This window comes from Ursus arctos, unplaced genomic scaffold (assembly GCF_023065955.2).
Source record: "Ursus arctos isolate Adak ecotype North America unplaced genomic scaffold, UrsArc2.0 scaffold_17, whole genome shotgun sequence".
In the NCBI taxonomy this organism is placed as follows: Eukaryota; Metazoa; Chordata; class Mammalia; order Carnivora; family Ursidae; genus Ursus; species Ursus arctos.
The window spans coordinates 2,603,848-2,631,425 of NW_026622841.1; the positions used below are offsets into that span (position 1 = coordinate 2,603,848).

Consider the following 27,578-nt stretch of genomic DNA (forward strand, 5'->3'; position numbering starts at 1 on the left):
GACCGCTAAGGGACATTCCCCTGTCCTGCATTCTCCATATTCAGAGCTGACATCAATCCTGGAGGCTAGAAGTAGTGACTGCTTTCTCCCCTAGAAACGGACCCTTCTGGGTAATTTCCATCACAGAAGAGTGACAAGCAGAACTCGTCAAGGGAAATGCATGGCATTCTGATCAGCCCCCATCTTGCTGAAGGTCTAATTTTTACAGGTCAGAGTAGAAAATATGATAAATACTGTCTTGAGGCCGCTGCCCCTGTAACACCTGCCCTTCCAGTTCCCCACTAGGGGCCACCGCGTGACCCCTCCCTGCAGCCCCATCTATCAGACCCTCACTCACACCCTCCAGACGCCAGCACGGAATGCCCTCCCCCTGCCCCAGGCTTCCTCAGGAGCCTCCAGGTTCCCCACTCCACTGCCAAGCCCTTCAACTGAGTTCTTTATGTTCACTGCATTTTTCACTATAATTTCCCTTTGGTTCTTCTCTCTTCTATTCCATTTTTTCATTTGTTTCAAAACAAGTCATAAAGCAATTTTATGATGACTGCTTTAAAATCCTTGCCAAATAATTTCAACATCGGGGTCCCTTCAGTACTGGAATCTGCTATCTTTTCTCATTACCGTTGGAACTATTGTGGTTCTTGGTCTGCTGAGTGATTTTCAACTGTATCCTGAACACTGAGGGTATCGTGCTGTGAGAGCCTAGATCTCTGCTTATCTTTCAGCAGGCGGTAACTCTGTCTAATGCAGCTAGCAGCACACTGGGGTGGGGGCTGACCGCAGGGCCCTGCGCACCCCGGGGCGGGGGGGGGTAGGGGGGACCACGGTACGGACCAGTCCGCCCTGCGTCATCTGGTTAATCTCACTGCTGTCAGGGGCTCAGCGCCCCACTGACCCACCGGCACTACTCTGGCAGAGAACCAGAACTCTGCCTGCTTCTGCCGGGTGGAGTGTGAGAGGTCAGCTTCCAGCCTGGCTCTGCTAACACCATCGTGGGGAAACCTGGGTTCTACCTCCTTCTGCCAGGAGAGGGAGGCAAGATCAGCTCCGTACTCAATCCCCAGCGGTCCGGGATCAGAGGGCCACCTGTCTCTGAGGAACGGGACAGGATGGGGTGGCAGACCATTCACAGCCTGGTGGAGCAGTTTCTCAGTCGGTGTTTGGCTGGAGTGGGGGGGGCATCGTCAAAAAGATTTTCTATTGGTAAACCCGGTCTTTTGCCAGTTTTGGCTCAGGGGAACTAGGTTTCTTGAAGCGTTTTTTCATTTGCGCCTGTTGGCAGAAGGCTACGGGCTCCTCCAGCAACCTGTCCAGGCATACGGCAGGAAGAGAAGCCCGAGGAGCTCGCTGCCGTACTGCCCCTCAAGTCCCGAGGCCCCTCAGCTGCCAGCCTTCTTCCTGCCTTCCACAGCCTTCCGGCAACTGGGTGAAACCAGTTGGAAGGGGGTAGGGGGCTGGGATAGAAAGGCTTCTGCATGTTGGCTGGATTCTTACAGGTTATTTTGCATGTGACCGAAGGTCAGGCCTTCATCCTCTAAGTATTACTAATGTACCATATTCATACCAAGTCACTGAGAAATAAAAACACGCCAAACAGAAAAAGGTAGCCAAAACTGTATTGTTTCAACATACGTGGAAGAGACTAACACTCGTGTTCCAACATCTATTCTTTTCTTACACAGTACTAGATTGCCTCCCCGAGCGTAGGGCTCACTGACTAAAAACTCCACTCCCACCACTCTGGGTGAGGTCTGTGTTCTCTCACCTGCAGACTGGGCCTCTCAGGAGAAGCATGGCCCTCCCTCCCCCTTCTCACTGAGCCACATCTCAGAGGTAAGATTCAGAGAGAGAGGAGGGCAGGGGGGATCCCGGACAGCCTTGGAGGGTACAGCGGCCCCACCCGCTCTGAACTGCACAAGGCCAGACCAGTGACAGAGGAAAACTCCGAACCTGGGCCCTAACACCACCTTTAAGAAAAGAGCGCCTTATTTTTCACAAGAGGCCAATGCATTTTCACATCTGAAGTTAGCACAGCAAAGCCTTTTTGCTTCTGCCCCTGGAAAAACCCCATCAGGAATTCCCACCGGTGTGGGATGACGAAGTCAGGTGACTATCTTTCCCCAGCTTCTAGAAGCCGTCTCCTAGCAGTAGATGCCATGGCTCTGGGCCAGCATCCTCACTCCTCCCGCCACCTGCTGCAGACCCCCGTTCCACTGAAGCCCACTGACTGTCCACCCCTTCCTCTCTGATGATCACTCACTGATCTGAGAGCTCAGAGTCTGTCACACTCAGAGAAGACAGGACAGCAACGGTAACAGAAATGTAAAGTCTACTCATCAGGAAATACATGTTTCTCAAAGATCTTTTTGCGGGGGGGAAAAAGAGTCAAATGATGGAACACTGACATTCTCACAACCACGACTGTGAAAGGCAAAGGCAGCTGGGGTGTCACCGATGACACCGAGGGTCAGGTGAGGCCAGCTGCCTGCACAACGGGGCTTCCGGGAGATGATGTCATTGAACAGCTTCAAACCCACAAAACCAGATACCAGCCAAGGAAGGGAGAGAGGAGACAGTCATCAGAGGGAAGGACTCCTGGTGAGCCATCTGGAGGAACAACAGGGGAAAGAAGACGGACAAAGTGTGTGGAAGAGAAAATACAACCAAGGGAAGATTTTTGAAACTAATGTCCAAGAAACTAAGAATTTCTGGAAATGATAAATCACTGCTGTTCCCCTTTCGCGCCACGGAGAAAGTCAGAGTTGATCTTAGAAGGCAGCCCTGAAGCAGCAGCACCGTGAGGCACAGCGAGTCCGGCCCCTGGGAGGGGACAGCCCTCCCTGCCACCGCCACCCTCTGCGGGCACCCTGAAGAAGGCCAGCACGCGCCCCAGCCGTCCCCACCGGAGCAGCCGCACACCCCTGCCCCATTCCCAGCCCAGACCCACGTCCCCACTGTCCTGACGCCTCTCTCACGCCATCACGCGGGCTTCACACACGCTGAGCTGGCCGCGGGTGCCCAGGCTCCTTCTCGGCAACGGCCCACGTGTTCCATGTAATACAACGCGTGTACCCGGTTCGGACCCGGCTCCGCTCCCATTTCCCCAGGCGGGCTTCCCGCGCCCATCGCCAGCCGCCTGGTGTCTTCCCCTGGCGACGACAGAGCAGTGGCTCCATTTCACAGGGACGAACCAGGCTCTCGGGCCAGCGTCCCAGGCACTGGGCCAGGCGCCCCGCGGCTCCAGGACACACACACGGAGGAGGCGAGGGTCACTGACATTCTCAAGGGAGATGCACCCCGGGCGCAGGACGAGCTCCATCCCTACCTTTGTGAAGGTGGGTTTCGGAGCCGTGGTGGCTGAAAGCAGGGACTGAGCGAAAGTCAGCGTGGCACGGGAAATGCCGGGTTTAAAAGCTGTGCAGGGCCCAGTTCAGTGCGGTAGCTTTTCCCGGGACTGCTAAGTTAGTCAGACAAGTACTAGCTCGCTGCAGGGATCGAAGCACTTAATAAAAACAAAAAACCACCCTCAGGTTTTGGCCTGAGCGGAAGAGCTTAGGGATTCAGCACGGGAAGTCCGCTGCGGCCCAGGAGGAGCTGTCCAGGTGGTCCCCGCCTGAACCTCATCCTCACCTCCCCCTGAACTCACTCCCGCCCTCACCTTCAGGCCAAAGGGAGAGCTGGGTCTCCGGCTCACAAGTCACCTCCAGCAAGTCCTCACCCCTCACTCCAGGTGAGGGCCTCCGAGATGAATGACGGCAGCAACGGTGACTCGCGGGTCTGAGGACAGTTTTGTGATCATGAGGAAAAACGTCTTTGTCCTCACGAGACACGTACGAAAGTGTTTAGAGGTGAAGCAGTAACAGGACGATGGGGTGGGGCGGCAGGGTGGTGTCCGGCAAATTTTAATAACATCAATCCAGGTAAAGGATTCACTGTTCTCCAGTATTCATTGTACCAACCTTTCAAGTGTGAGATTTCTCAAAATAAAAAGTCAGGGGGATATGCTATCACGACAGAGTATGATGACTTATAAGGATCAACGGCGGATTTTATTTTAGACCCCCCCCCCCACGCTAGTGAAAAGAGAACATCTATTTGTAGACGAGGCTGTAGAGCTGAAACCCCAAAGAGAACCTGGTAGGATGGCAGGCTACAAAACTAACATACAAAAACACACTCCTTTCCCATAGACAAATGACAAACACGGAACAGAAAGACCCCCTAAATGACAGCAATAAAAATCCTGAACACTTAAGAATTTAAATAACATACTGGATCCATATGAACAAAACACTACCGAGATGTTTTTTTGTCTTTTGGGGGGGTTTCGGTGGGCAGCACAGCGAGGTTTATTGAGTGACAGTAAAGCGACAGTACAAAGCTCCCGAGGAGGGAGGGGACCCTAGAGGATAGCCACTGGAGTTTCTAAGTCCAGGGGGTTTTATGGGCTGTTGAATCTGGTTAACCCTCCCTGTGCCTGTCATCCAATCCGGTTTCTGTCACCTATCACACGGGGAAGAGTGGACGGCCACCGAGATGTTCTGACGATAAAGATTCAATACTATAAACATGTTCAATTTTCCCCTGTAACAATCTAAAACTTTAATTCAATCAAAGTAAAAGTACCAACTGATCTTTAATGAGGCAAAATTCTAACATTCCCATTAATAATAAACGAGAAAAGGAAAACAGGAAGCATATGAACATTTGCTTATCATGCACAGAAACACAGCAAAGGCAAAGATGAAGCACGAGAAGGTGGCAGTGCCCCGGGGACCCTGGGAGGGCCAGGCAGACAGTACAGGCGGCTTCGGCTCTTCTGATGCTCCGTGTTCGTACCACTTTGACTCGTAATAGTCAGTTACTATCCAGATATCGAAACTCACGCCCCCCCCCCCCCACGTCGCCCTCAACCCCACTCTGCTTTGGGCTGTCTTTGTGGTCACACCGACTGGACCCAGGTCAAGGGCAGTCAGTCCGCACAGGAAAGGGGTGGGCCTAAAACAGGACGCGGGCTGAACCCAAGAGCCCCGAATGTCCTTCAGATCCTAGGTGACATTCAGTAGGCTGACTTACAGTGGGCTGAGCCAGGCTACTGCAAAACGACTCCAGCGACAATGACAGAACAGAGCAAAGGACTGAGCGAGCGTGCCAGTGCTGGGGCCCCGGTCCCCACGGTGGAGGACGGCAGGGAGGCACGCGGGAGTCCCGGAAGGAGAGACTGGCGGTAGAGGGATCGGTGTGCACTCCGACGTGTGCTGCACCGCATGTGGGCCTGTGCTACGAGATGCGGTGGGATTTTAAGAAATGATCATTTCAGATTTGGGAAGTATTTCTAAGCAAGTCACAGAACCAGACTCTATCTGTAAATGAATAGATTGCTCACTGTAGCTTGGTCTGTTTGTATAGACAAAAGGCGGAAAACCACCTACGTGTCTGCCGGGCAACCTGTGGATTATGACACGTGTGTACACCACGTAATGCCGTGTGCTGCTGGAAAGAATGAGACGGCTGCACGAGGCGCGGACGCGTCGCAAGAGCCAAGGTGCAGCTCACCGAAGACAAAGGCCTGTATTAACAGGCTGCAGACAGCTGTGTATGTGCCCCGGATGCCCGGGGAAGGGCACAGAAGCTGCTCCCAGCAGGAGAGAATCATGCTCTGCACCCTCCTCTACTCGGATCTCTCACTGTGCGCATGTAGAACTCAGTCCGGAATATTTCAATATACCACCTAACACAAGCACTTTCTGCTTTTCAAAAAACAAAAGCAAAAACAAAAAAATAATCAGTGGGACAAGGAATACCTACACTCTGCAGGAGAAGGTGTGAAGCAGCACGGGCTTTCTAGAACATTCTAGAACATAATGTGGCATTCTACAAAGAACTTGAAAAAGTAGCATTAATTCAGTAAATCCAACTGCAGGAATCTATCCTAATGAAATAATTAAAGATACATATAAAGATGCACTGTGTATAATTTTAAAAAGTATAAATAAATGTTAAATAACAAAAGAAATGACTGCATATCATTATGCTATGTACAGATGCAGGAGAATAATAAAGTAATTTAAAATGCTGACATGGGGAAACATTTATAACATAGTAAGTGAAATGGGGAAAGATAGATTTACAAATATATTAAGGAAAAAGGGCAGGTTACAAAACAGTAGCATAAGTATTTTTGAATTAAAAAGCTATTCTTAAATAAATAAACTATTATGGAAAGCACGTATAGCAAAAAAAAAAAAAAAAAAAAGTCTGAAAGACGATGTGTGCTTTCTGTCCAAATGTTGTGATTCTTAGTTCTTCTAATGTTACTCTTGTTAACCTTTAGTTTCTAATTTTTTTCCAAAATAAACACACATTATTTATATAATAAGTTTTAAAAGATAAAAATAAATTAGTTTATATTAAAAGGTAAAGACATATATAAAAAGAAGAGACAAACATATATAGAAAGTATGAACTCAAAATTTAAAAACTGTATTTGTTTTTCTGTCTCAGGAAGAAAGTATACCAGTTTGCTATAACCCAGCCCTGAACAGTAGAATTAAAGGTGACTATTATATTCTCCTTTCTACTGTTTGCATTTTCCTAATTTGACACAATAATAATCAGGGATATGGGGGTTAATATTTTTAAAGCAACAGCCATTTTACTTCAAATTAGGCCCACCCACCCCGGCAACAGGGAGCCCCCGCTCACACATCAGCAGTGTAGCCCTGTCATCCCCAGTGCGGTCCAGAGACTACAGCTGTGGCCCTTTCAGAACCGCTCACTTTGGTGTATAAACTGCAGGGGGGCATCGTGAATTTCTTCTCTTCTCCCACATTCCCACAAGTCAGGGGATCCAGGAGCCAAGTGAGGAGATACTACCGTCTTCAGCGAGACAGCGTCTACTTCTGACCACTGCAGAATCCTACCTGGGCACATGTGGGTCTTCCAAATATACTACACACTGAAGTGTCTGCCCTAAGGTACTGACAGCCAGAAATGAAACATCTTGTCCCTGAAGTGGAGAATTAGGCAAGGCACACTGAATGATAATTAACTCCTTGAAATCTATACAAAAGGCTTTTTAAACTAGTTGATACCTAAAATCCCCCTAAGGATTAGATGCACTTTAAAAATCCATGAACAAAGTATAGGCCAAAATAATTACCTCTTCCTTTTCATGTAGCATAATATGCGCTTTGAGACTAGCCACTCTGGAGAATTTCTTGTTACACACAGGACAGGTAGGATCTTCCCCATTGTGGGTGCATTTATGAAGTGTCAGGTTGAATTCAACATTAAATGTTTGGGGGCACTGGTCACATCGATGTGGCTATTTGGAGAGAAAAGTCAAGAAGCCACTGAAATACAATCTTTCCACAATAAATGCCATGCAATATTCACAAGTACCATAATCTACAGACAATCTAAGGAACTTCTCAAGTCTCTTCTGGACCTGAAGTCAATAAATCCAAAATGGACACGGCAGATCTCCTTACGGAATTTCTCAAAGGATTATAAGGAATGCAGAAAATATCTTTAATAAAATGCTGCATATAAATGTATCAGGATATAGTCTCTATGAAAATAAACGTGAGAAACTTCAACTCGCTGGGGTGGATTTTTCTCTTCTTTTCTGACCAACTCCACTGCTCTAAACAGAATCACTTCAAGTAAAATCAGTAGTCATAAAACCGTTTACTAGATTATTAGAGAGTTGCTTATCACAGTCTAAAATTTTCCCCAAATGAAAGGTACTCTGCCACTTATTTGCAGAAAGATAAAATAACCACTGGTATTTCTCTCTGAATGTCCAGACACTAAAGAGTCAGTATTTTCAGATTTTCAATTAGGAGGGTAATACCAGTTGATATCAGGACTAGTGATATTATATATGAACATATATTCTGTATCATATTCACGCTGAAAACAAAGCCAGAGTTAGTCGTGTCCTGTTCCCTAGAGAAGAGGTCCCTGGCACTCTCCTGACCTCAAATGCCTCACCGGCGTACCCAACCTAGGGAAAGTCAACGATCGTTTTTTAATGGTAGTTTTAACTGCCACTTTCTATGTATCAGGCAGATCATTCCATTAAGACACTAATACTCTTAACCTAGCCCACAAGGGGCCCTGCAAAAAAGGATTCAAATCTCTAAGACAGTGTTACTCCCTGCTGAAATGCAATCTAAAATCTCTGGAATAGCATTTTTAAATGCAAGACCACTTCAGGATAATACTCCCTGCTGGAGAAAAACACATCAAGATACAACAATTCTGCATGCGGCACAGGGAAAGCGAACCACTGAACGTCCTGTTTTCAGATGATTTCTTCGTCCATGGACACAGAACTTAAACACAGAGATTCACTAGACAAGCTCTCACTTGATCTCATTAACCAACATAAGGCTTAGGATACGACTACGACTAAGCACAAAGCATCGGGGGACGTACTCACGTAAGATAAAATGCCCCACAATTTAGAAATCTAAATTACAAGGAAAATTTGTATTTGACATGCTGATTGTCACCATACCTCCAGTTTCAACGCTCACATTTCTGACATCCCTCTTGAGAATACATACCTTGTCATTTCGCTCGTGATCCCTCATGTGGCGTTGAAACTGGGACTCTTTTGGAAAAGATAGCAGACAGATTTCACACTTATGGAAGTTTGGAACTTGATAGGCATAATTAGTGTTCTCCGCATTCAATGTTAAAACTCCATCTATAAAATTGCATAAGTATAGACAATAAATACCAGTTGTTATTCTCATCACATAAATAAATTATTTGGTTATTGTTCAGAAACCAAATTATGTCAGATTTATGAGAGAATTTTAGAAGAAATTAATGATATCTTCAATTTTTTGAAAGGACATGATTTTAAGTCAGAATTGAGAAATGCTGGGAAGACTGAGGCACAGGACAACGGGATTATAAGCACTTGCTGGTAGGCTTTTTAAAAATCTGAAACTAAGCTCCTGAGTTGACATCCACCCAAAGACATGCAAAAGCCATGATGTCTCTCAGCCTTGCCTTCACGCTTAATATGGTTCAAAGTCGCTGGAAATCACAGCCCATTTCATCCCTAAGTCGCTTTGAGAGTCCATCAGCAACCCACACTGTTCACCTTAAGTCACTCAGCAAACAAAACTCAAGTAGAAGCATAAAAACTAATTCACTAATTCAATCTACCTCTGAAAACTGCTGCAGAGGGAGATTAAGTCAGAGAGGAAAAACTTCTGCTCTCCCATATGGTTAGGGTTTAGGAAGACCTTTGTCCACAGTGCTTTGAAGAATCCTTAGGCTTCATGATGTGCTTCTATAGACCCACATAAGTCAACAGCTATAAACATAAAAGTATTTTCAAATAAAAGTGTAATAATCACAAAAATTTATCAAGAATCTCGGAAAATAAAGATGTCTTAAACCTCTACAGTTACGTAAAATAATAAACTCCCAGTCTTATAATTTAGGCACAAATATATAACACATATTAATGATACAAAGACGAGAAATACATCACATACAATTCTTTGTATCTGGACAGTAAAGTAGGGTTGATTTCAAGACTCAAGGAAGCTCCGGACAGTCTTCTATTTCTCAAACGTCCTTGTGGTAAACACAGGCATTCCAAATTTTCAACAGACCTTTAAAATCCCCTCCTCTGAGAAAACAGCCTGCAGTCCAGCTTCGGCCACAAGGCCCCCTCCCCTACACTGGCATGTGCGGTAAGCAACAACTGAGAGATTCTCCAGGCGGGAGGTGGCAGAGGCCACAGAGGAGGTGGGAGAAGAGCGCCAAGGAGAAGGCTGGAGCCCCCTTCAGAAATTCTTACAGCAGATCCTTGAGGAAAGCACATTGCAGTTTCAAGAAACACTAATATAATTCAATAGAACAACTTCACCCAGAAACAGAATGGGCCACCACAGAAAAGATACACGTAACTTATATTCTATTTATTCCTCACTGTATCCACATTCTATCCAAAGGCCATGTATTCAAAATTTCCACTTTAATTAAATTAGTAACAAAATGTTTTATGCTCTCTGGGCCCCAATGAAATGATTGCTGGGACCACATCAACTGGTATAGTACTCCTTTTGGGAAAGTTAATACTATGGAAAGAAATAGCTTAGAGGTTGAGAATGTTCAAGTAAAATATCTGTTGAAAATTGTGTTTTAAAAATTCAGTAGCGAGTGTTTCCACCTAATGGCTGAACACAGTCATGAGAGAGCTCCTCACTAAAAAGCAAAATTAAAAGGCAATTTCAGGATGTAGAATGAAACAATGTCCACAGCCTCTATGTTGAAACTGCTTAATGTCACCCCAAAATGAGAAAGGATATAATTAACTGCAACCAATAGATAAAACCCTAAGAGATAAGAAACTATACATTTAAAACCAAAAATGACATTGTTTTGCTTATGAATTAAGACTTTTCCAAAAAAGATTTTTATCTTAAGAAACAAGATTTCCCTCTTTAACAAAGCTCAAAACATAATAAAATCACATTTTCACTAAGTCCCTTCCCGCAGTGATAATACAGTATTAATTTGGTTCAAAGACAAACTTAAAACAATGCTAATTCAAATTAAAGTGTAATTGAAGGGGAAAAAAAACATGCTTTAGTTTACACGTTGTGCATAATTTTAAAATCCACAGCATCTCCAGACCTTCACTTTGCTTTGGGGGAACAACTTTGTAACTGTGCTTTTTCTCTGCACTGAGAAGTCCAAGCCTTTCTCCCAGGGCGAGGTGGGCTCTCTCATCCACACTTTGCTTTCTGTGGGGGTGGCGTCCAAGGCCTTAATAAAACCCCTCTTGCCCATCACCTCTTCAAGCTCATTCAAATTGCTGGTCCCCAGGGTATGTGTTTTCCAAAAAGAGGTCTACGAAGTTGATGTATCCTTAGGACACGCTTCGGGAGATCCACGAGCCCTGTGAAAACTTCATGCAAACTCTCCCTGTCCAGGCATCGCCCGTTGCTGGGGAGGGTAAAAGCCACAGCCACAGAGGCCGCCAGACTTCTGAGGGCCAGGGAGCCCTGTAAGATTGGCCAGATCCACGGCCGCCTCCTGGTGCCCTCCTGAGCACGGCTGCATTTCCTAGGAGCAGCCAGAGGAACTTCCGTGAGATGGTGACACCACAATTCCTGACGCCTCCCGAATGAGAACAGGTGTTTTCTGCAGCCCCCCTCCACACACACAACAGAAGCACGGGCCCCGTGCATTCAGCAGTGCTCAAATCCAGGAGTTCATCCAGGACAGCATTCGGCCCGCCCCCAGCGGCAGGGGAGGGGTCACTGTGAGGTTTCGGGAACGCAGGGAGACTCTAGGCTGATTCCAGCCGGTTTCCCCGACAGTCACCTTACACACACACAGAGGCGTGACCACATTCTCTTCAACCGCTCACCCTTCCTGATACCAAGAACTCAAATTCACTCTCGAATGTAAACACAAACTGATTGCAAAGATCAAAAATTGTTTGAGCACCTTTGTTTTTCTTGAAAAAAATGTGAAGACTCGTTTCAAAATCAATTTAACTCTTCACGCAGAGATTCTCAATAGTATAAAACAATAACTATCAGCCAACCCCCAAATCAGAAAGCCTGTCTCAGAGCTGAGCAGATTAAAATAGGCGAGTGTTCCTGAGGCTACTGAGACGAGTCTACCCACGATTTAGGAACACGGCCATCTCTTTAATGCTCAGCCTTGCCACCCAAGGCCCTAGCCGCCCCTCCGTAACCATCTCTGCCACAGCGACATTCAGGCCCGGTCCACAGTGGGGACTGGACAAGCGGTCTGATGAACTGCTCTTCTCCCAGGAGCGCGCGCAGCAAAGCAGCCCCAGCAGCTAAATCTTAATGGCAAAGGTCTGTCCTTATCTCTGATCTAAAGAGCTAAAATGAACTTTTCTTTTCCCTCAAGATTTTTAAGTGATCTCTACACCCAATGTGGGGCTCAAACTCACAACCCCAAGATCAAGACGCCCGCTCCACTGACTAAGCCAGCCACCCTGCTAAGTTGATCTCTTACACACAACGCCTCTCTATGACACGATGATTCAACAAAACCCATTGCATTTATAGCATTCCACTGATTTAACTCTAACTTGCGTCTCCTGACTTAAATCCTTAAGCACTATGCATTGAAGATCCCAGCTACCCATAAATCCTGCTGAGGCATTTTTAAAAAAATTTTTAAGGTTTTACTTATTGACACAGCGAGAGAGAGCACAAGCAGGGGGAGCAGTAGAGGGAGAGGGAGAAGCAGGCTCCCTGCTAAGCAGGAAGCCCAATGTGGGGCTCGATCCCAGGACCCTGGGATCATGACCTGAGCCAAAGGCAGATGCTTACCCGACTGAGCCACCCAGGTCCCCGTCTTCCAACATCTTGTCCCCGAGAGCCCACCTCTCTAACCATGGAGGCATTTTCTCTGCTTTTCCATTCTGACATTAGGATGCTTTCCGAGGTCACCAAACAGACCTTCGGTAAGTCTGACAGCTGTTGCCCCTACTTCAAGAAGGGTCCCACTTCAGCTACCATGCTTTCTCCTCTTTACTTTCGTGTGTGTGTGTGTGTGTGTGTGTGTGTGTGTGTGTGTTATTTTTACTGTTTTCTAGTTTCTTCTTTTCTCCTTTCTCCTGTTTTCTCCTGTTCCTCCCACACTGGTCAGCATTCAGGTCTAAGCACAGCTGGACTTTTTCAGGTAAAACTCTGCAGTGCTTGGGCCCGTGAGCCCTTTCTACTTGGTCACTGTATCTCCAAAGCCTTGCACAAAGCCCGGCACATCCTGAGCACCTAGCAAATATTTACCGAATAGTCAGAGATAAGATGAAAGCTAATGACTTTTTTGGTCTCTACCCAGGCGTCCGAAGCACCCAAGACCAGCATATCTAATCTCTGCTTGTAGCCTGACTCATGCCCTTCACCTCAAAATTACCTAAGTTAGTATCCGTCCAGCTTGTTTTGTACCCACTAACTATTCTCATCTGGTACAGATATTCCTTAGCCATTTGGCTGTTCCCAGGAGCTAGCTGAAATGCATCTACATTATTTTCTCCGTAGAATCTCTGTCAGAAAAGAAAGTGCTCGAGTTCATAGCACCAGCCACAAGCACCTGCTCCCCTCTAAGAAGGAACAAACATCTGTCAACTCAAAGGTGCCTGCACCCAGGGAGGTGTACTACCAGGGAAGACTGGCACTTTTTGAATTTCGCCCATTATTTTTTCAAACGTATTTATTATTAGTAACTATTCATTTGGAAATGAAATGTACTCATATAAAAAAGTAATCCTCAAAATGTAGTCAGTGAAAAAAGCAGTATGTTCTAGGTGCGTCACTCCTTTAAAAAAAAGGGAGGGTGGGGCAGATATACCACAGACGTGCTCGTATGTGCATAAAATACCCCTGTAAAACTACAGAAAAAAGTAATAGCATTGGTTACCTGTAAAAAACGTAACTATCTGGGGAATAGGGCTAGGAGAGGGACTTTTCATTTTTCTTAAATTCTGAAGCATTACAATGTATTACCTATTCAAAAGGAGTTAGATAAAAAAGAAATACAATTTACTTGGGGGGAAAAGGTGAGTTATACACTCCATTCCCCCTGTTGTATAGCTAAGGAACCTAAGACCCCAGAGAACTTTAGCCACTTGGTCAAAATCACACAATTAGGGCAGAACTGGGAGTAATTTTCAACTCATAACTCAAGGCTCTCTCCTTATTAATCAGGCTTCCATGCCTCTCAAGGTCATGATTTCTGAGATGAGACCCCAATTTCAACCTTGAGCCTACTGTAAAAACAGCACATGAACCTGGATTTTATCAACAATATTTTACATCAATTGTAAGCCTAACTCTGTTTAGGTTCTTTCAGTATAAAATACATTCAACTGAGAGTCAAGCCAAAGTACCCTGCTTGTCAAAACCATGAGAAGTTTCAATGAGACAATTAGAGTCTGAAACACTGATACTGGTTTCATGATAAATGATAGGAAATATTATCTGTGACACAGAGTCAAAGATAAATACCTCGTCAGAGACTCACCAAATGGTCCCTAACAGGGTCAGGTCGCTCATGTTCCCACAGTAAAGTTCACCTTTACCCAGGTGTGCTTTCAATATGCCCACTTCGTCAGTATTTGTATCTGTGTGGAGTTTCCCTTTCAAGCCTATTACTACACTGTCTCTTATTTTTAAAAGGAATATCAATCCTCTTTCAAATATTTGCTTTTATTACCTGTAAATTTTTATTTCTAAAGAAGACTTTAAACTCAGGTGGATGTATATTTAGACACCATATACATTATCCAAATTTAACAAAACCATGGTGTGTTAAAATTATAACAAAATAATACCTCCAGTAGTACAGCCTCCCCCCCTAGCTAAAATAATTGGAGGCCCAAGGCCTAAAAGTAACAGGGCCTTTTTGAGAATAATCCGGGAGTGTACTGCTGAGAATAATGCGTCCTTAGACAATGCAAAAAACTAATTTTCTATATGTAATAGAATAATTTCTTGTTGATCTATTTGCTGCCATTATTCTGTGTCTCGTCTCCACAAACGTACAATTTATGTTAGCACTGCAGCAACAATCACGTAGAGCTAAAGGGTGCCACAGACCACCGTGCAGAGCCCAGGCCAAGGTTCTGCCCCAATTTCCAATGAAGTATGTATGCACAGGGATACTATGTTTAATGTACAGATCTTAAAAAAATGGTATCTATAGATTAAAACATGGGTTACTGGTCACAGATTAGGGAGATGGTGATGAAAGCAGGGCTGGGAGTCAGGAGCTTTAGGAATGTCAGTCCTGCCAAGTGGTTCCTAAGGTCTCTGCAAAGCAGATCATCTGCTGCTCGGCTCCACTCTTCATCCAAAGATGAGGATGATTTCCATCCTGCGTACTTACGGGGTCGCTGTGAAAATCCAAGGTATGATAAATATGAAACAAAAAATACTGTTTTAGAAAAGTAAACTGCACATCTACTAGGAAGGCTAAAAGTAAAAAGAGAAAAAAACAAGGACTGAGGAGGATGCAGAGCAACTGGAAATCTCATATTCCACTAGAAAGGATGAAAATCACTACAATCTCTCAAAAACCATTTGGCAGCATTGACCAAAGCTGAACAGACCTGTAACCCAGCAATTCCGCTCCTGGGTATAGCCCCACAGAAATGTGTACGTAGGTGTACCAAAAACACATGTTTAAAAATGCTCACAGAAGCATTATTTACAACAGCCAGCAAATAAAAACAATGCAAATGCCCTTTAACAGTAGATGACGAATTATCAATTTAAAGGTGAAAAGTAGAACAATAAAGCTTCTAGATGAAAATATAGGAAAATGTCTTCATGATCTTACAATTGTCAAAGATTCCTTACACAGGTCCCAAAAGTACTAAACATGAAAGGACTGATAAATGAGACAGTATTAAGATTAGGAACTTCTTTCGTGAAAAGATACCCTTAAAAGAGTGAACAGGAAAGTACAAAGAACTCCTATACGGCACATATAAAGAACTCCTACACATCCATAATGAAAAGACAGAACTCTTCACCAAAGACAGACAGACGGCAAGGAAGCATACAAACAGATGCTTTACATTATATCTCATAAGGGAACTGCAATTCAAACCATGAGATACCAGGACACACCTATGAGAAAGACTAAAATTTTTAAAAAATCAATCAAATCAAGCAAACGTGGACATGGATGTGGAGCAGCAGGAACTCTCATTCCTTGCGGGTGAGAATGCAGAATGGCCCAGCCACTTTGCAGGAGTTTGGCAATTTCCTGCAAAGCTAAACACAGTCTCACTGTACCATCCTGCACAGTGGTCCTCAACATTGACCCAAATGAGCTGAAAACCTGCACACAAATGTTTACAGCAAGTTATAACTACCAAACACCAGAAGCGGCCAACATATCCTTCCAATGTAAATAAACTCTAGTGCATGCAGACAATGGAATATTATTCAGCAATAAAAAGAAATGAGCTGTCAAGCCCTGAAGACACAGGAAGAAATCTTAAATGCATATTGCTTAGTAAGAGAAGGCAGTCTGCAAAGGCTACATATTGTATGATTCCAACTATGCCAGGAGAGCAAGCAGAACTATGGAGACAGTGAACCCTAATGTAAACTATGGAATTTATTAAATAATAATGTATCAAAATTGGCTCACTAATTGTTACACATGTACCACAGTAACACAAGATGTTAATAACAGGGGACAGCCTGAGGGGGGAGAGTAAGGAGTATGCAGGAACTAGGTACTATCTGCCCAATTTAACGTAAGTCTAAAACTGCTATAAAAAGTAGTCTATTCTCCAAGGAACTGTTGAAAAGGAAAAACAAAGCTGGGGGCATCAGAATGCCGGATTTCGAGCTGTACTACAAAGCTGTGATCACAAAGACAGCATGGTACTGGCACAAAAACAGACACATAGACCAATGGAACAGAATAGAGAGCCCAGAAATGGACCCTCAGCTCTTTGGGCAACTAATATTTGATAAAGCAGGAAAAAACATCCGGTGGGAAAAAGACAGTCTCTTCAATAAATGGTGCTGGGAAAATTGGACAGCTACATGCAAAAGAATGAAACTTGACCACTATCTCACACCATACACAAAAATAAACTCCAAATGGATGAAAGACCTCGATGTGAGACAGGAATCCATCAAAATTCTAGAGGAGAACATAGGCAGCAACCTCTACGACATCGGCCAAAGCAACCTTTTTCATGACACATCCCCAAAGGCAAGAGAAACAAAAGATAAAATGAATTTATGGGACTTCATCAAGATTAAAAGTTTCTGCACATCCAAGGAAACAGTCAGAAAAACTAAGAGGCAGCCCACGGAATGGGAGAATATATTTGCAAATGACACTACAGATAAAGGACTGGTATCCAAGATCTACAAAGAACTTCTCAAACTTAATACACGAGAAACAAATAAACAAATCAAAAAATGGGCAGAAGATATGAACAGACACTTTTCCAATGAAGACATACAAATGGCTAACAGACACATGAAAAAATGTTCAAAATCATTAGCCATCAAGGAAACTCAAATCAAAACCACACTGAGATACCACCTTACGCCAGTTAGAATGGCAAAAATAGACAAGGCAAGAAACAACAATTGTTGGAGAGGATGTGGAGAAAGGGGATCCCTCCTACATTGTTGGTGGGAATGCAAGTTGGTACAGCCACTCTGGAAAACCGTGTGGAGGTCCCTTAAAAAGTTAAAAATTGAGCTACCCTATGATCCAGCCATTGCACTACTGGGTGTTTACCCCAAAGATACAGACGTAGTGAAGAGAAGGGCCATATGCACCCCAATGTTCATAGCAGCAATGTCCACAATAGCTAAATCGTGGAAGGAGCCGAGATGCCCTGCAACAGATGACTGGATTAAGAAGTTGTGGTCCATATATACAATGGAATATTACTCAGCAATCAGAAAGAATGAGTTCTCAACATTTGCTACAACATGGACGGCACTGGAGGAGATAATGCTTAGTGAAATAAGTCAAGCAGAGAAAGACAACTATCATATGATTTCTCTCATCTATGGAACATAAGAACTAGAATGATCAGTAGGGGAAGAAAGGGATAAAGAAAGGGGGGGTAATCAGAAGGGGGAATGAAACATGAGAGACTATGGACTATGAGAAACAAACTGAGGGCTACAGAGGGGAGGGGGGTGGGGGAATGGGATAGACCGGTGATGGGTAGTAAGAAGGGCACATATTGCATGGTGCACTGGGTGTTATACACAACTAATGAATCATCGAGCCTTACATCGAAAACTGGGGATGTACTGTATGGTGACTAACATAATATAATAAAAAATCATTATTTAAAAAAAAAAAGTAGTCTATTAACTAAAATAATAAAAAATAAATAAAAGATTCAACCGAGTAGGAAAATCGGAAAAGATTTAAATGATAGTTTCACAAACGAGAACAAATGGCTAATAGATATAAGGTCTTTATTAGCACAAAACTGCAAGTTAAAAATCAAAATAACACTGCACATACCAGAAGGGCTAAAATGCTAAAAAGGACAGAGTAAATGCAACTCTCCGACACCGTGGGTAGGAGAAGCTAGTACATTCACTGGAAAACTGTGTTTGACAGTGTCTGTTATGACCCAGAAATGCAGAAATTCATAGCAGCACGTGTACGTAAGAGCCCCCAACTGGAAACAACTCAGGTACCTTCAGTAGAAAGGATAAACTGACAGTACGTTATATATGGAATAATATAAAACCATGTAAATGAACCTATTTCTGCCAAATAATGGCAGGGATAATCTCATAAAAACAAACACTGAATGAAGGAAGCCAGAAACAAAAGGGTCCACACTATGAATTCAATTGAGTTTGAAAACAGGTCAAACTACCCTGTGGTATCAGAAGAGGATAGGGGAGCCGGAGAGGGAGGGCAGCAGTCGTTGGGAAGGAACGAACAAACCTGGAGATCCTGCCAACGTCCTGGGTGCTGGTTACATATGGAAATTCAAGAAGCACATCAAAGCCTGTGCACTTTTCTCTGTAGATGTTTTATTCAATTAACATAATTATTAAAATACAATAATAAAGGTTTCAAAAAAATGCAGACATCTGGCTTTCTTGAAAAATCCTAAGCCATGGCAATAACTGCCTGGAGCAGAGCAGGAGCGTGTCCCTGCGGACCAAACGAGAGCTCGGCAATTCTCGGAAATCCCCAGACCCGACTACTACCGGTCACCCACTACCTTTACCTGATTCCCGAGTTCGCCTTAGCTGTCTGACCTGTAGTAAGAGCACACTGTCCGCTCATGCCGCCTATTATACAAAATACTCCTTTTAATCCACTAAAGCAATAGTTTTCAACTCCGCTAAGATTTCGGGCGAAGGCACCGCAGTGGTGTGGGCTGCTGAACCCCTCCATCTCCTGCCCTTCCACCAGAACTGCTTTGCTGCAGACCAGTGGTGTGCAGCCCTGCCCACACGGCGGCCCCGCCGGGCAGCCCTCAGAGCAGCGATGCCTGGGTCCCACCTCACAGGCTTAGAGACACCTGGACTCAAGGCCTGCTCATAGGGATCTTCAAAATCTCCCCCAGGTAATTCCATCATGTTTGCCAAGAGTGAAAACCACCACCTGAGACCTTGCTGAATTATTTCGGGTAATAAATTCTAAGACTAAAAAGTAATTTGGAAACACCAACTGCTTGGCACAGACACGGTTTCTGTACACAGAGAATATAGAAAGACCCTGGTGTAGGATAAGCACGATTTTAAAAACTGCTGAATTGACTTCATCTCACGAAGAATTAGAGCTTCGTATCGTTTTCCCAGGCTGTATTTGTGTTAAAGACCAAGATTTTTTTTAATAAATCCTTATAATGAAATATTTTTCTTTTATTGTGGGAAAGACCAAGATTCTGAACTCCTGTTAACTCACTACTTTATTCCAGGATCATAAAATCTCTAAATTTGATGTGTTACCTAAAGTCCTCAAAATACCATAAAGTCCAAGTCTCTCCCTACCTAGAAAGTTCAATTACGGAGAATGAACATCCTTGGACACCGATACTGTTAGAAAGTTTTTAGTTTATGCAGAATCTGTCCTCCCCTCGTCCCTGCCAGTAGTTCTGAAGCACGAGTCACCTTGAAACCTGGCAGCACCCCTGCCACCTTGTATGCGAAACTGCACGGCTCTTAGCTCTCATCCTAGTAGTCGAGCCCCCTTGGAGAAAAGCAGAGTTCCCAATGTCACCCACGGCTAAAATGGCCCGAACTGATCATCTGAGCGAGAGAGGACTGTTTATTCATTTGGCTCAAGGTCTGTTTGTCTCAGCTCTCTGGAAATGAAGTATTACAAATATTCCTCCGACAGAAAACAAAAACTGAGCAGGAGGCCGGCTAAAGGTATAAGCTCGGGGAAAAAATCTGTACCACCGCGCTGGAAAAAACAAATGGGAACCACACAAGACCAACAAGGTCACATTACTACTTAGTAAGAGTAAACTAAAATAAGTACTATAAAGAAAAAGTCCGATCTCACTCTTTATATACCCAGGACAGTGCCAGGCACCAAGCAAGTGCCCAATAAACACGGCCCCCATTGACCCCCACTTCCTTTGCCTCAGGAGCCCATCCACAGGTGGTGTACTGCCAGACCCCCAGTGGATGCCCAAGACCGCAGGGTGCTGAACCCTAGCTGTACTGTTTTCTCCTACACGCACACACGTACCTATCATTGAGTTTAACTCAGAAATCGGCACAGTAAGAGATTAACAGTAACAACAGAGAACTCCAACAACACACTGTAGAAGTTGAGTGAATGTCTCTCTCCCTCTAAGTCTCTTACTGTGCTGCACGCAACCCCTCTTCTTGGGACGTCAAGCGAGGCACTGTGACACAGGGTTAGGCTACCGTGACCTTCTGACAATATGTCAGAAAGAGCACCACCTGCTCCAGACCACAGGGGCCTGAAACCACGGAGACGGGTGACTACTGTACTTATGTTCTAAGCGAATTATTATTCCAAGAAATGTTTTTCAGTGGGCCTCCTCCTCATCTCTTCTTGAGGTCTCCATTCTGACATCCTTTTCTCTGGGAATCCTAGACTTCAAGTGTCTGCGATCTGCTGCCACAGTATTCCCGCCACCACAGTATTCCCGCCATCATCATGGTCCTCAAGAGGACAACAGAGATCCTGTTCTCTGGTGCTGAAATCTGTGACCCCGCCCTTAGCGCTGCCCACCCATCACAGGAAGTGCTTTAACATATTTGTTGAATAAATTCATAAACCCATATGTAGGGCTTTATATTTATCCAGACAAAATAATAAAATGCACACTTTGGACTCAAATCCCAACACTGGCACTAGCTGGGTGGACCTTCCAAATCACTTAACCTCTCTGAACTTTATTCCCCCCATTTGTAAAAAGCCCCACCGACCTTCCAGGTTCTTCTTAGGAATACAATTCATAATGGTAACACAGAAAACAAAATCATTTCAGATAATGAGGGACATTATTATGACAGTGAACTGACAGAGCAACAGTCCTCCAACATTTTGATCTCGGGGTCTTTTTACATTTTTAAATATTACTGAGGACCCCCAAAGACCTTAGGTGTATACAGATTATATCGTCACTTGCCTTATTAGAAATTAAAACTGAGCACTTTTTAAAATATTCATTTAAAAACAAACCTATTGTATGTTAACGCAAATACGGTTTTATGAAAAATATATCCGCCAAAAGAGCAGTAAGAAGAGTTTTTACTTTTACAAATCTTTTTAAAGTCTGGCTTAGTAGAAGACAAGTGGATCCTCATGTCTGCCTCTGCATTCTCTCTGTTGCAGTATGTTGTGTTCTATTTTCCTGCAAATCATTTTACTTGGAATATATTCAGTATGTTGTTTTGGAGTGAAATGCACGAAGACACCGCAGCTTCACAGTTGGGTGCCGCAGCCGCCTGTGTTCCTGCAAAGGCGTCAGCAATTTTAACCCTAATAGTTTTCGTACGATTAGTGCACATGCTAACCGAGTGAAATAACCAAACAGTATTGCTATGAAAATATTTACTCTGCAGAGCCCTCCAAGCATCTCCAGGAACCACACTGTGAGAACCACAGTGGCAGAGAAAGACTGGGGTGAAGTTATTTTCAGACAGGTTTGAGAAGGCCTCTCAGGAAGCTGAAGCACTGAGACCTAAGGAATGAGCAAGGGCAGGTGGATTCTCAGAAAAGGAAGAGCACAGGCCTCAACTCACCACAAATGTGGCCTCCACCAGGATCCCAGAGAACAGAATACTACAGCAAGGCCGGAGGGAAAGGAGCCCTCCACAAGGCCAGATCAATTAGGATCCCACAGGAATGTGGATTTTACCTTAAGGAATGAGAAATCCTTTGAAGAGTTTTAATCAGGGTGTGGCCATTTCATCTACATTTTAAAGAGCTCCTCCAGGAGGAGGGTGATGGACTTATGATAGGGCAAGGCTACCTGGGACCAGTGAGAGGCTCCCAGAGAAGGCCACCTGGAGACAGGAAGGCTGAACCAGCCAGGAGCACCAGACCTGGGAAGAGTAGGGCTGACTGGAAATACATTTTGGAGGCAGAAGCTGCAAGACTAATTATGAATCGTCTTGAGGAATAAGAGAAAGAAAATTCTTACGTTTGGGGCTTGAAAACCCAGGTGAACTGTGATGCCATTTGGGAAGATGGGAGAGACTGGGGGATTATGTTCCCAGCCTTAAGTCGATGCAAATTTTCCACGGTCTAAGCTACACCTTCTTCCAAGTAACTGAGAGGCACCGCACCTTACATTATTTCTGGCAGAAGGAACCTCAACAAAAATTAAAACACTTAACAAAATAAGGCCAACACGGGAGCAGTGACAGGCTTTTAGGGTCTCCTTGCAGACACCAGCAGCCACTAATCCGGATTCTGAGCTGTTACCGTCCAACTAGGAACCCGCACACCTGCGTTATTCCCCAGCCAACATCTCAGCTCCTGAAAAGCTAGGCGAGGTGTGTCGAGTCTTGCTGAAATGCATATGCTCTTTATTCTAACATTTCCTTAATTACGTGTCTGCTAACTTGATGGCTAAGAGAACAGCAGTAATGATGCCTAGTTGGGTCCGTCCCGTCAGTAAGTTCACACCACTTCCCAGTCCGCCCCTCTCTTCCTAAATGCGATGAAGGGCAAAATCAAACACTCTGATCTGCAGCTCCCAGATCTGACCTTTCTCCGTTTTGAAAAGCAGAGCCCGCCGCCAGGCCCCAGCCCTCCAGTGAGTCCCACTTACTCCTCCCCAGGGGCAGGGGACCCCGGAGTCCCCGAGCTCGGGAACCCGCCAGCGAGGGGACGAGTACCAGGAGCCCATCCCCTCCATCCCCACTCCCGGCCCCAGCTCACACGCAGCCGCCTCTGCGGCCTCCCCGTCCCCCCAGCCTCCCCGGCCCCTGCAGGAGCCCGCCAGGCCCGCCCCCGCTGGCCCGCGCGCCCGAGGTCCTTCCCGGGCCTCCCCGCCGGGGCCGCGCAAGCGAGCGCGCACTCGGCAGTCCAGGGCGACCAGGCCCAGCCGGGGCGCCTCTCCCTCCGGCCCACTTGTGCGGAAGGCCCCGCCGACCGTCCGCCCGTCCGCCCGCACACGCGACGCGGGGCCCCGGAGACGGCGGCCCGGCCCGGCGGCCCCGAAACCCGCCCCGGGGAAGGCGCCTCCCTCAGGAAGGCCTCCCGCCGCCCGGGAGCGCCGGGCTGGGCGGGCGGGCCGGGGAGGCCGGATCCCCGCGGGCTGGCGGAGGACGGCGAGAGGGGACGGCGAGGGAGGAGGGCGAGGGAGGAGGCCGAGAGAGGAGGGCGGCCGGGGGAGGAGGGAGGAGGGCGGCGGGCGGCGGCGCGCACCTCGCCCCCGGCCCCGCCGCCGCCCGCCCGGCCCAGGAAAGTAGGCCCAGCCCGGCGGAGGGGCCCGCCGTACCGCGCCGGTATCATTCCGCCCGCGCCCCGCGGCCGCCAGTCGTGCGACGGCGGCGGCTGTGGCGGCGGCGGCGGCCCCCGCCCCGACCCCGGCCCCGACCCCGCTGGCCGCCCCCGGCCCGCCGCCCCCGGCCCGGCCCGCTCCCGGCGCCCTCCGCGCCGCATCCGGGGACTATATTCGCGCGGAGCGGCACAACGCGGCCGGCCGGGCCAGAGCCGCTTACCGGTGTCGCCGCGCGCCTTGCTCTCCTTGGGCTTCGGGGGGCGGCCCCGCGGCATCGTCGGCGGCGGCGGCGGCGGACCACCCCTCGGCCGCACACACACTCACACACATACACTCGGCGGAGCGCGCACGCGCGGGGACCGGCCGCGGGGGCGCGGCGCGCGCCCGGCCGAGTGGCGGAGGCGGGCGGAGAGGCCCGGGCGGGCGGCCGCTAAACCCCGTCTGAGCGCCCGCGGGCCTCACGGGGGGAAGTCGCCCGACTGAGCGAACGGGAGAGCTAGAACCGCACCAACTTCGGCGGGTTCCATGACTCGGCGGGCCGCGTTAGGGGCGTTGGGCGCGGGCGCGAGGTGGGGGCGGGGAGCGGCGCCGTGCGCATGCGCGTTCCGCCGTTCGGGCCTGGTGCGGACAGAGGGACAGCCGGCCATGGTCACCTGGCTACCGCTGTCTCCGACGGCCGACCTGCGGGGAGCGGGTGGTCCGTGATGACCGTGGGTCCGCCTCGGCCCCGACGAAAGGCATGAGTGGGGAGCGGGCAGCCCGTGGTCACCCTGAATACCTCTTGGCCCCGACGGCCGGCTTGCGGGGAGCGGGCGGCCTGTGGTCACCCTCGGCCCCCCTCGGCCCTGGCCTGAACGGGGTAACTCAGTATGTGTCCAGCCGAAGTCACCAGCTGGGACAGCCGTCCGGAAAATAAGAAAGGTGCCCTTTGAACTGGCACAGGTGGTAAGGAGGAGCTATGCTGGTGGAAGAGAAGGGGCAAAGCAAGGGTCCTTGATGTGCCAGGTGCTTCGGATGTGCTCACCTGTGTTTAGGGTGTTCATTTAAGTGCAGGAAACACCAGGCGCATGGTCCTCCCGGGTCCCTCGGAGCGTATCCGCGCCCCACACTCTCTTCTAGGGGCAGAGTCCCGGGAGCCCACACTTAACAGATCAGGGTCTTGGACGGAGGAAGACCCGATCATCTGGTGTAATACATTAAAATGTACAGTTTCAGATGTGTGCATCTTTTATTTCTATTGTTGTTTGCTCATACTAGCTTCCACAAAATTGTGACACAGTAACAGGACGACAGAGGTCGGGGAGGCTTTGAGAGACTACATTAAAACACAGGGAACGATCATTTGCTCAAGTAAGCCAAAGAAAGGAGTCTAACAGTCAGTATCCTCCGGAAAATCAATCCAAAGCAGTAAATAATGATGACCAACTGCATGCAAGGTGCTTTGAGGGAATACAAAGGGAAAACAATGTCTTCCCCCAAAAATCTTGGAATGGGACAAGAAAGACAAAATTAGTCAATATAGTATAGAGATGTGAAAAGTTGATAGAGAAATTTGAGGACAACATAAATATGGTTGGAAAAATAAATAGGAAAGACACTCTTTTTTTTTTAATGATTTTTTATTATATTATGTTAGTCACCATACAGTACATCCCCAGTTTCCAATGTAAGGCTCGATGATTCATTAGTTGTGTATAACACCCTGTGCACCATGCAATACGTGCCCTCCTTACTACCTATCACCGGAGGAAAGACACTCTTTTAACTGAAACTTAGTAAATGCTTGCATTCTAACAGAGATGGTAAGAAAGGGCTTCCCAGGTAGAGGGAACAGGGCAAAAGGAGGAGAAAAAAGTATTTTGTCGGGTGCTTTATATGTTTCCTTTTGTTTACATATATTCATCCAAATACTGAAAAAACTAGGCAGATAATCCTATCTGAAAGAAACAAGCTCAGAGAGGTTAACCTCCAATGTCAGCTAGCCAACAAATGGCAATTGTTACATCTGTTTTTAACTGCTTACATTTTAGTGTTTTACATAATCCTGCAAGGTGCCATTTTACAGATGATGGTACTGAGGTTCAGAGGGGCCTAGTAATTTGATTAAGGTACATAGACTGTAAGCAAGTCCAAGGTGCAAACGAAATCTGCTTACCTGTTCATCCCATGTACACAGTTGCATCAAAACAAATACACATAAATTTAGACAAAATATGACAGTATTAACATATGCAATCAGGGCTAGCATAGGAATAAGGCTGAGAAGATGGTAGATCATAATCTTGGGTCATTTGTAAGTCAATTTGGATGTTAATGTGTATGAATGTACCCTATTCTGTTCTGAAAATGATTGGAAGCAATTTATATCAGTAAAATATAGATGAGGAAATCAGGATAAAGGAAGAAAGTAGAAAATCAAAGGGAATAAAGTACCTAAACTAGTAAAGTCCTATGGTTATGAAAGGTGAATAGGAAATTCAACTCCAGGTTTTTAAGCTCAGGAAGCAGATGTGATTAGTTACAAAATTCTCACTTATCCATAGTAAACAGTTGTATCCCTATGTAGTTTCATTGGATTGTTTTCTTTTTTTTACCACCCATATGCACACATTACCATCTGTAAACAGAGACAACTTTACTTCTTCCCTTATGATTTGGATGCCTTTTATTTCTTTTTCTTGCCTAATTGCTCTGGCTAGGACTTCCAGTGCAATGTTGAATAGGAGCTGGTCAGAGTGGACACCCTTGTCTTATTCCTGATCTTGGAAAGCTCTGAACACCTCACCATTGAGTATGATGTTAGCTGTGGGTTTGTCATAGATGGACTTTATCATGTTAAGATACATTCTTTATATACCCAATTTGTTGAGAGCTTTTATCATGATGTTGAATTTTATCAAATGTCCTTTCTGCATCTAATGAGATGAACATGTATCTTTTATTCTATTAATGTGGTGTATCACTTTAATTTGCACTGCTTTCCAAGGATAAATTATACTTGATCATGGTGTACAATTCTTTTGTGCTGTTGCATTCAGTTTGCTAGTATTTTATTGAACTTTCACATATATTCATCAGGGATGTTGGCCTTTAGTTTTGTTTTGTTTTTTTCTTGTATCCTTACCTGGTTTTGGTATCGGAGTACTCCTGGCCTCATAAAATGAATTTGAGAGTATTCCCTCTACTCAGTTTTTTGGAAGTGTTTGAGAAGGATTCATGTTATTCTTTAATGTTTGGTAGAATTCCCTGGTGAAACCATCTACTCCTGGGCTTTTCTTTGGTGGGAGATTTTTATTACTGTTTTAATCCCCTTACTCATTGGTCTGTTCAAATGTTCTGTCTTCATGATTCAGTCTTGGTAGGTTGTATGTAGAATCATTTCTAGACTAATCCTCCTGGATGTCTCAGAGGATTCCACGGGGGGGCTGATCTTTTCTTCCATCTCTCTCTCTTTTTTTTTTTAAGATTTTATTTATTCATTCGACAGAGAGACAGCCTGTGAGAGAGGCAACACAAGCAGGGGGAGTGGGAGAGGAAGAAGCAGGCTCCCAGTGGAGGAGCCTGATGTGGGGCTCGATCCCAGAACGCCAGGATCATGCCCTGAGCCTAAGGCAGATGCTTAATGACTGAGCCACCCAGGCGCCCCCCATCTCATTTTTAAATTGATTACTAAAGCAGACAAAAAAGAGGGAACATAAAACATAGGCTCCCAGAATCACCATGCAAGGCTCAGCTAGAGAACAGGGCCAACACCCTGGAAGACCCGTATGTGCTACTCCCTTAGGGCACCCTCTTCCTGAGGTATCTGCTCTCCTGACACTAAGACAATCATCCCCTTGACTTTCTGGTTGTACAGTCTTTTTAGATGTCTTTCAATAAATGAAGTATTGGTCCTTTGGTCCAGCTTTTCAACTTTCTCAGAGTTTTTCCAAATTCTTCTGTGACTTGCATCGTTGTCTTGTCTTGTGTTTGAGACTCACTGATGCTGGTGCACATAGCTGTAGCTCGTTTATTTTTACTGCTGCATAACATTTCCTTGTGCGACTACGCCACAGTTCATCATCCATTCATTCAGTCCATTGTCGACAGACTTCCA

The 27,578-nt window shown here is 46.0% G+C and overlaps 1 protein-coding gene across 5 annotated transcripts in view; it reads right to left on the reverse strand.

Annotated features, from left to right (window-relative positions):
- The window catches only part of ZNF236 (zinc finger protein 236), a 106,531-nt gene extending 82,482 nt beyond the window's left edge, over positions 1–24,049 (reverse strand). For 4 of the 5 annotated variants that reach the window (XM_048218521.2, XM_026496498.4, XM_048218522.2 and 1 more), the window contains exons 1-3: positions 23,703–24,048; positions 8,574–8,716; positions 7,160–7,324 (exon numbers count right to left, since the gene is read on the reverse strand). In XM_048218521.2, coding sequence (XP_048074478.1) covers positions 7,160–7,324; positions 8,574–8,716; positions 23,703–23,757 — 363 coding nt within the window. In that variant the 5' untranslated portion in view covers positions 23,758–24,048. Of the gene's footprint in view, positions 1–7,159; positions 7,325–8,573; positions 8,717–23,702 lie in introns of all 5 variants that reach the window. The other variant, XM_048218519.2, reaches the window with a different exon arrangement.
- Positions 24,050–27,578: the final 3,529 nt, after the last annotated feature.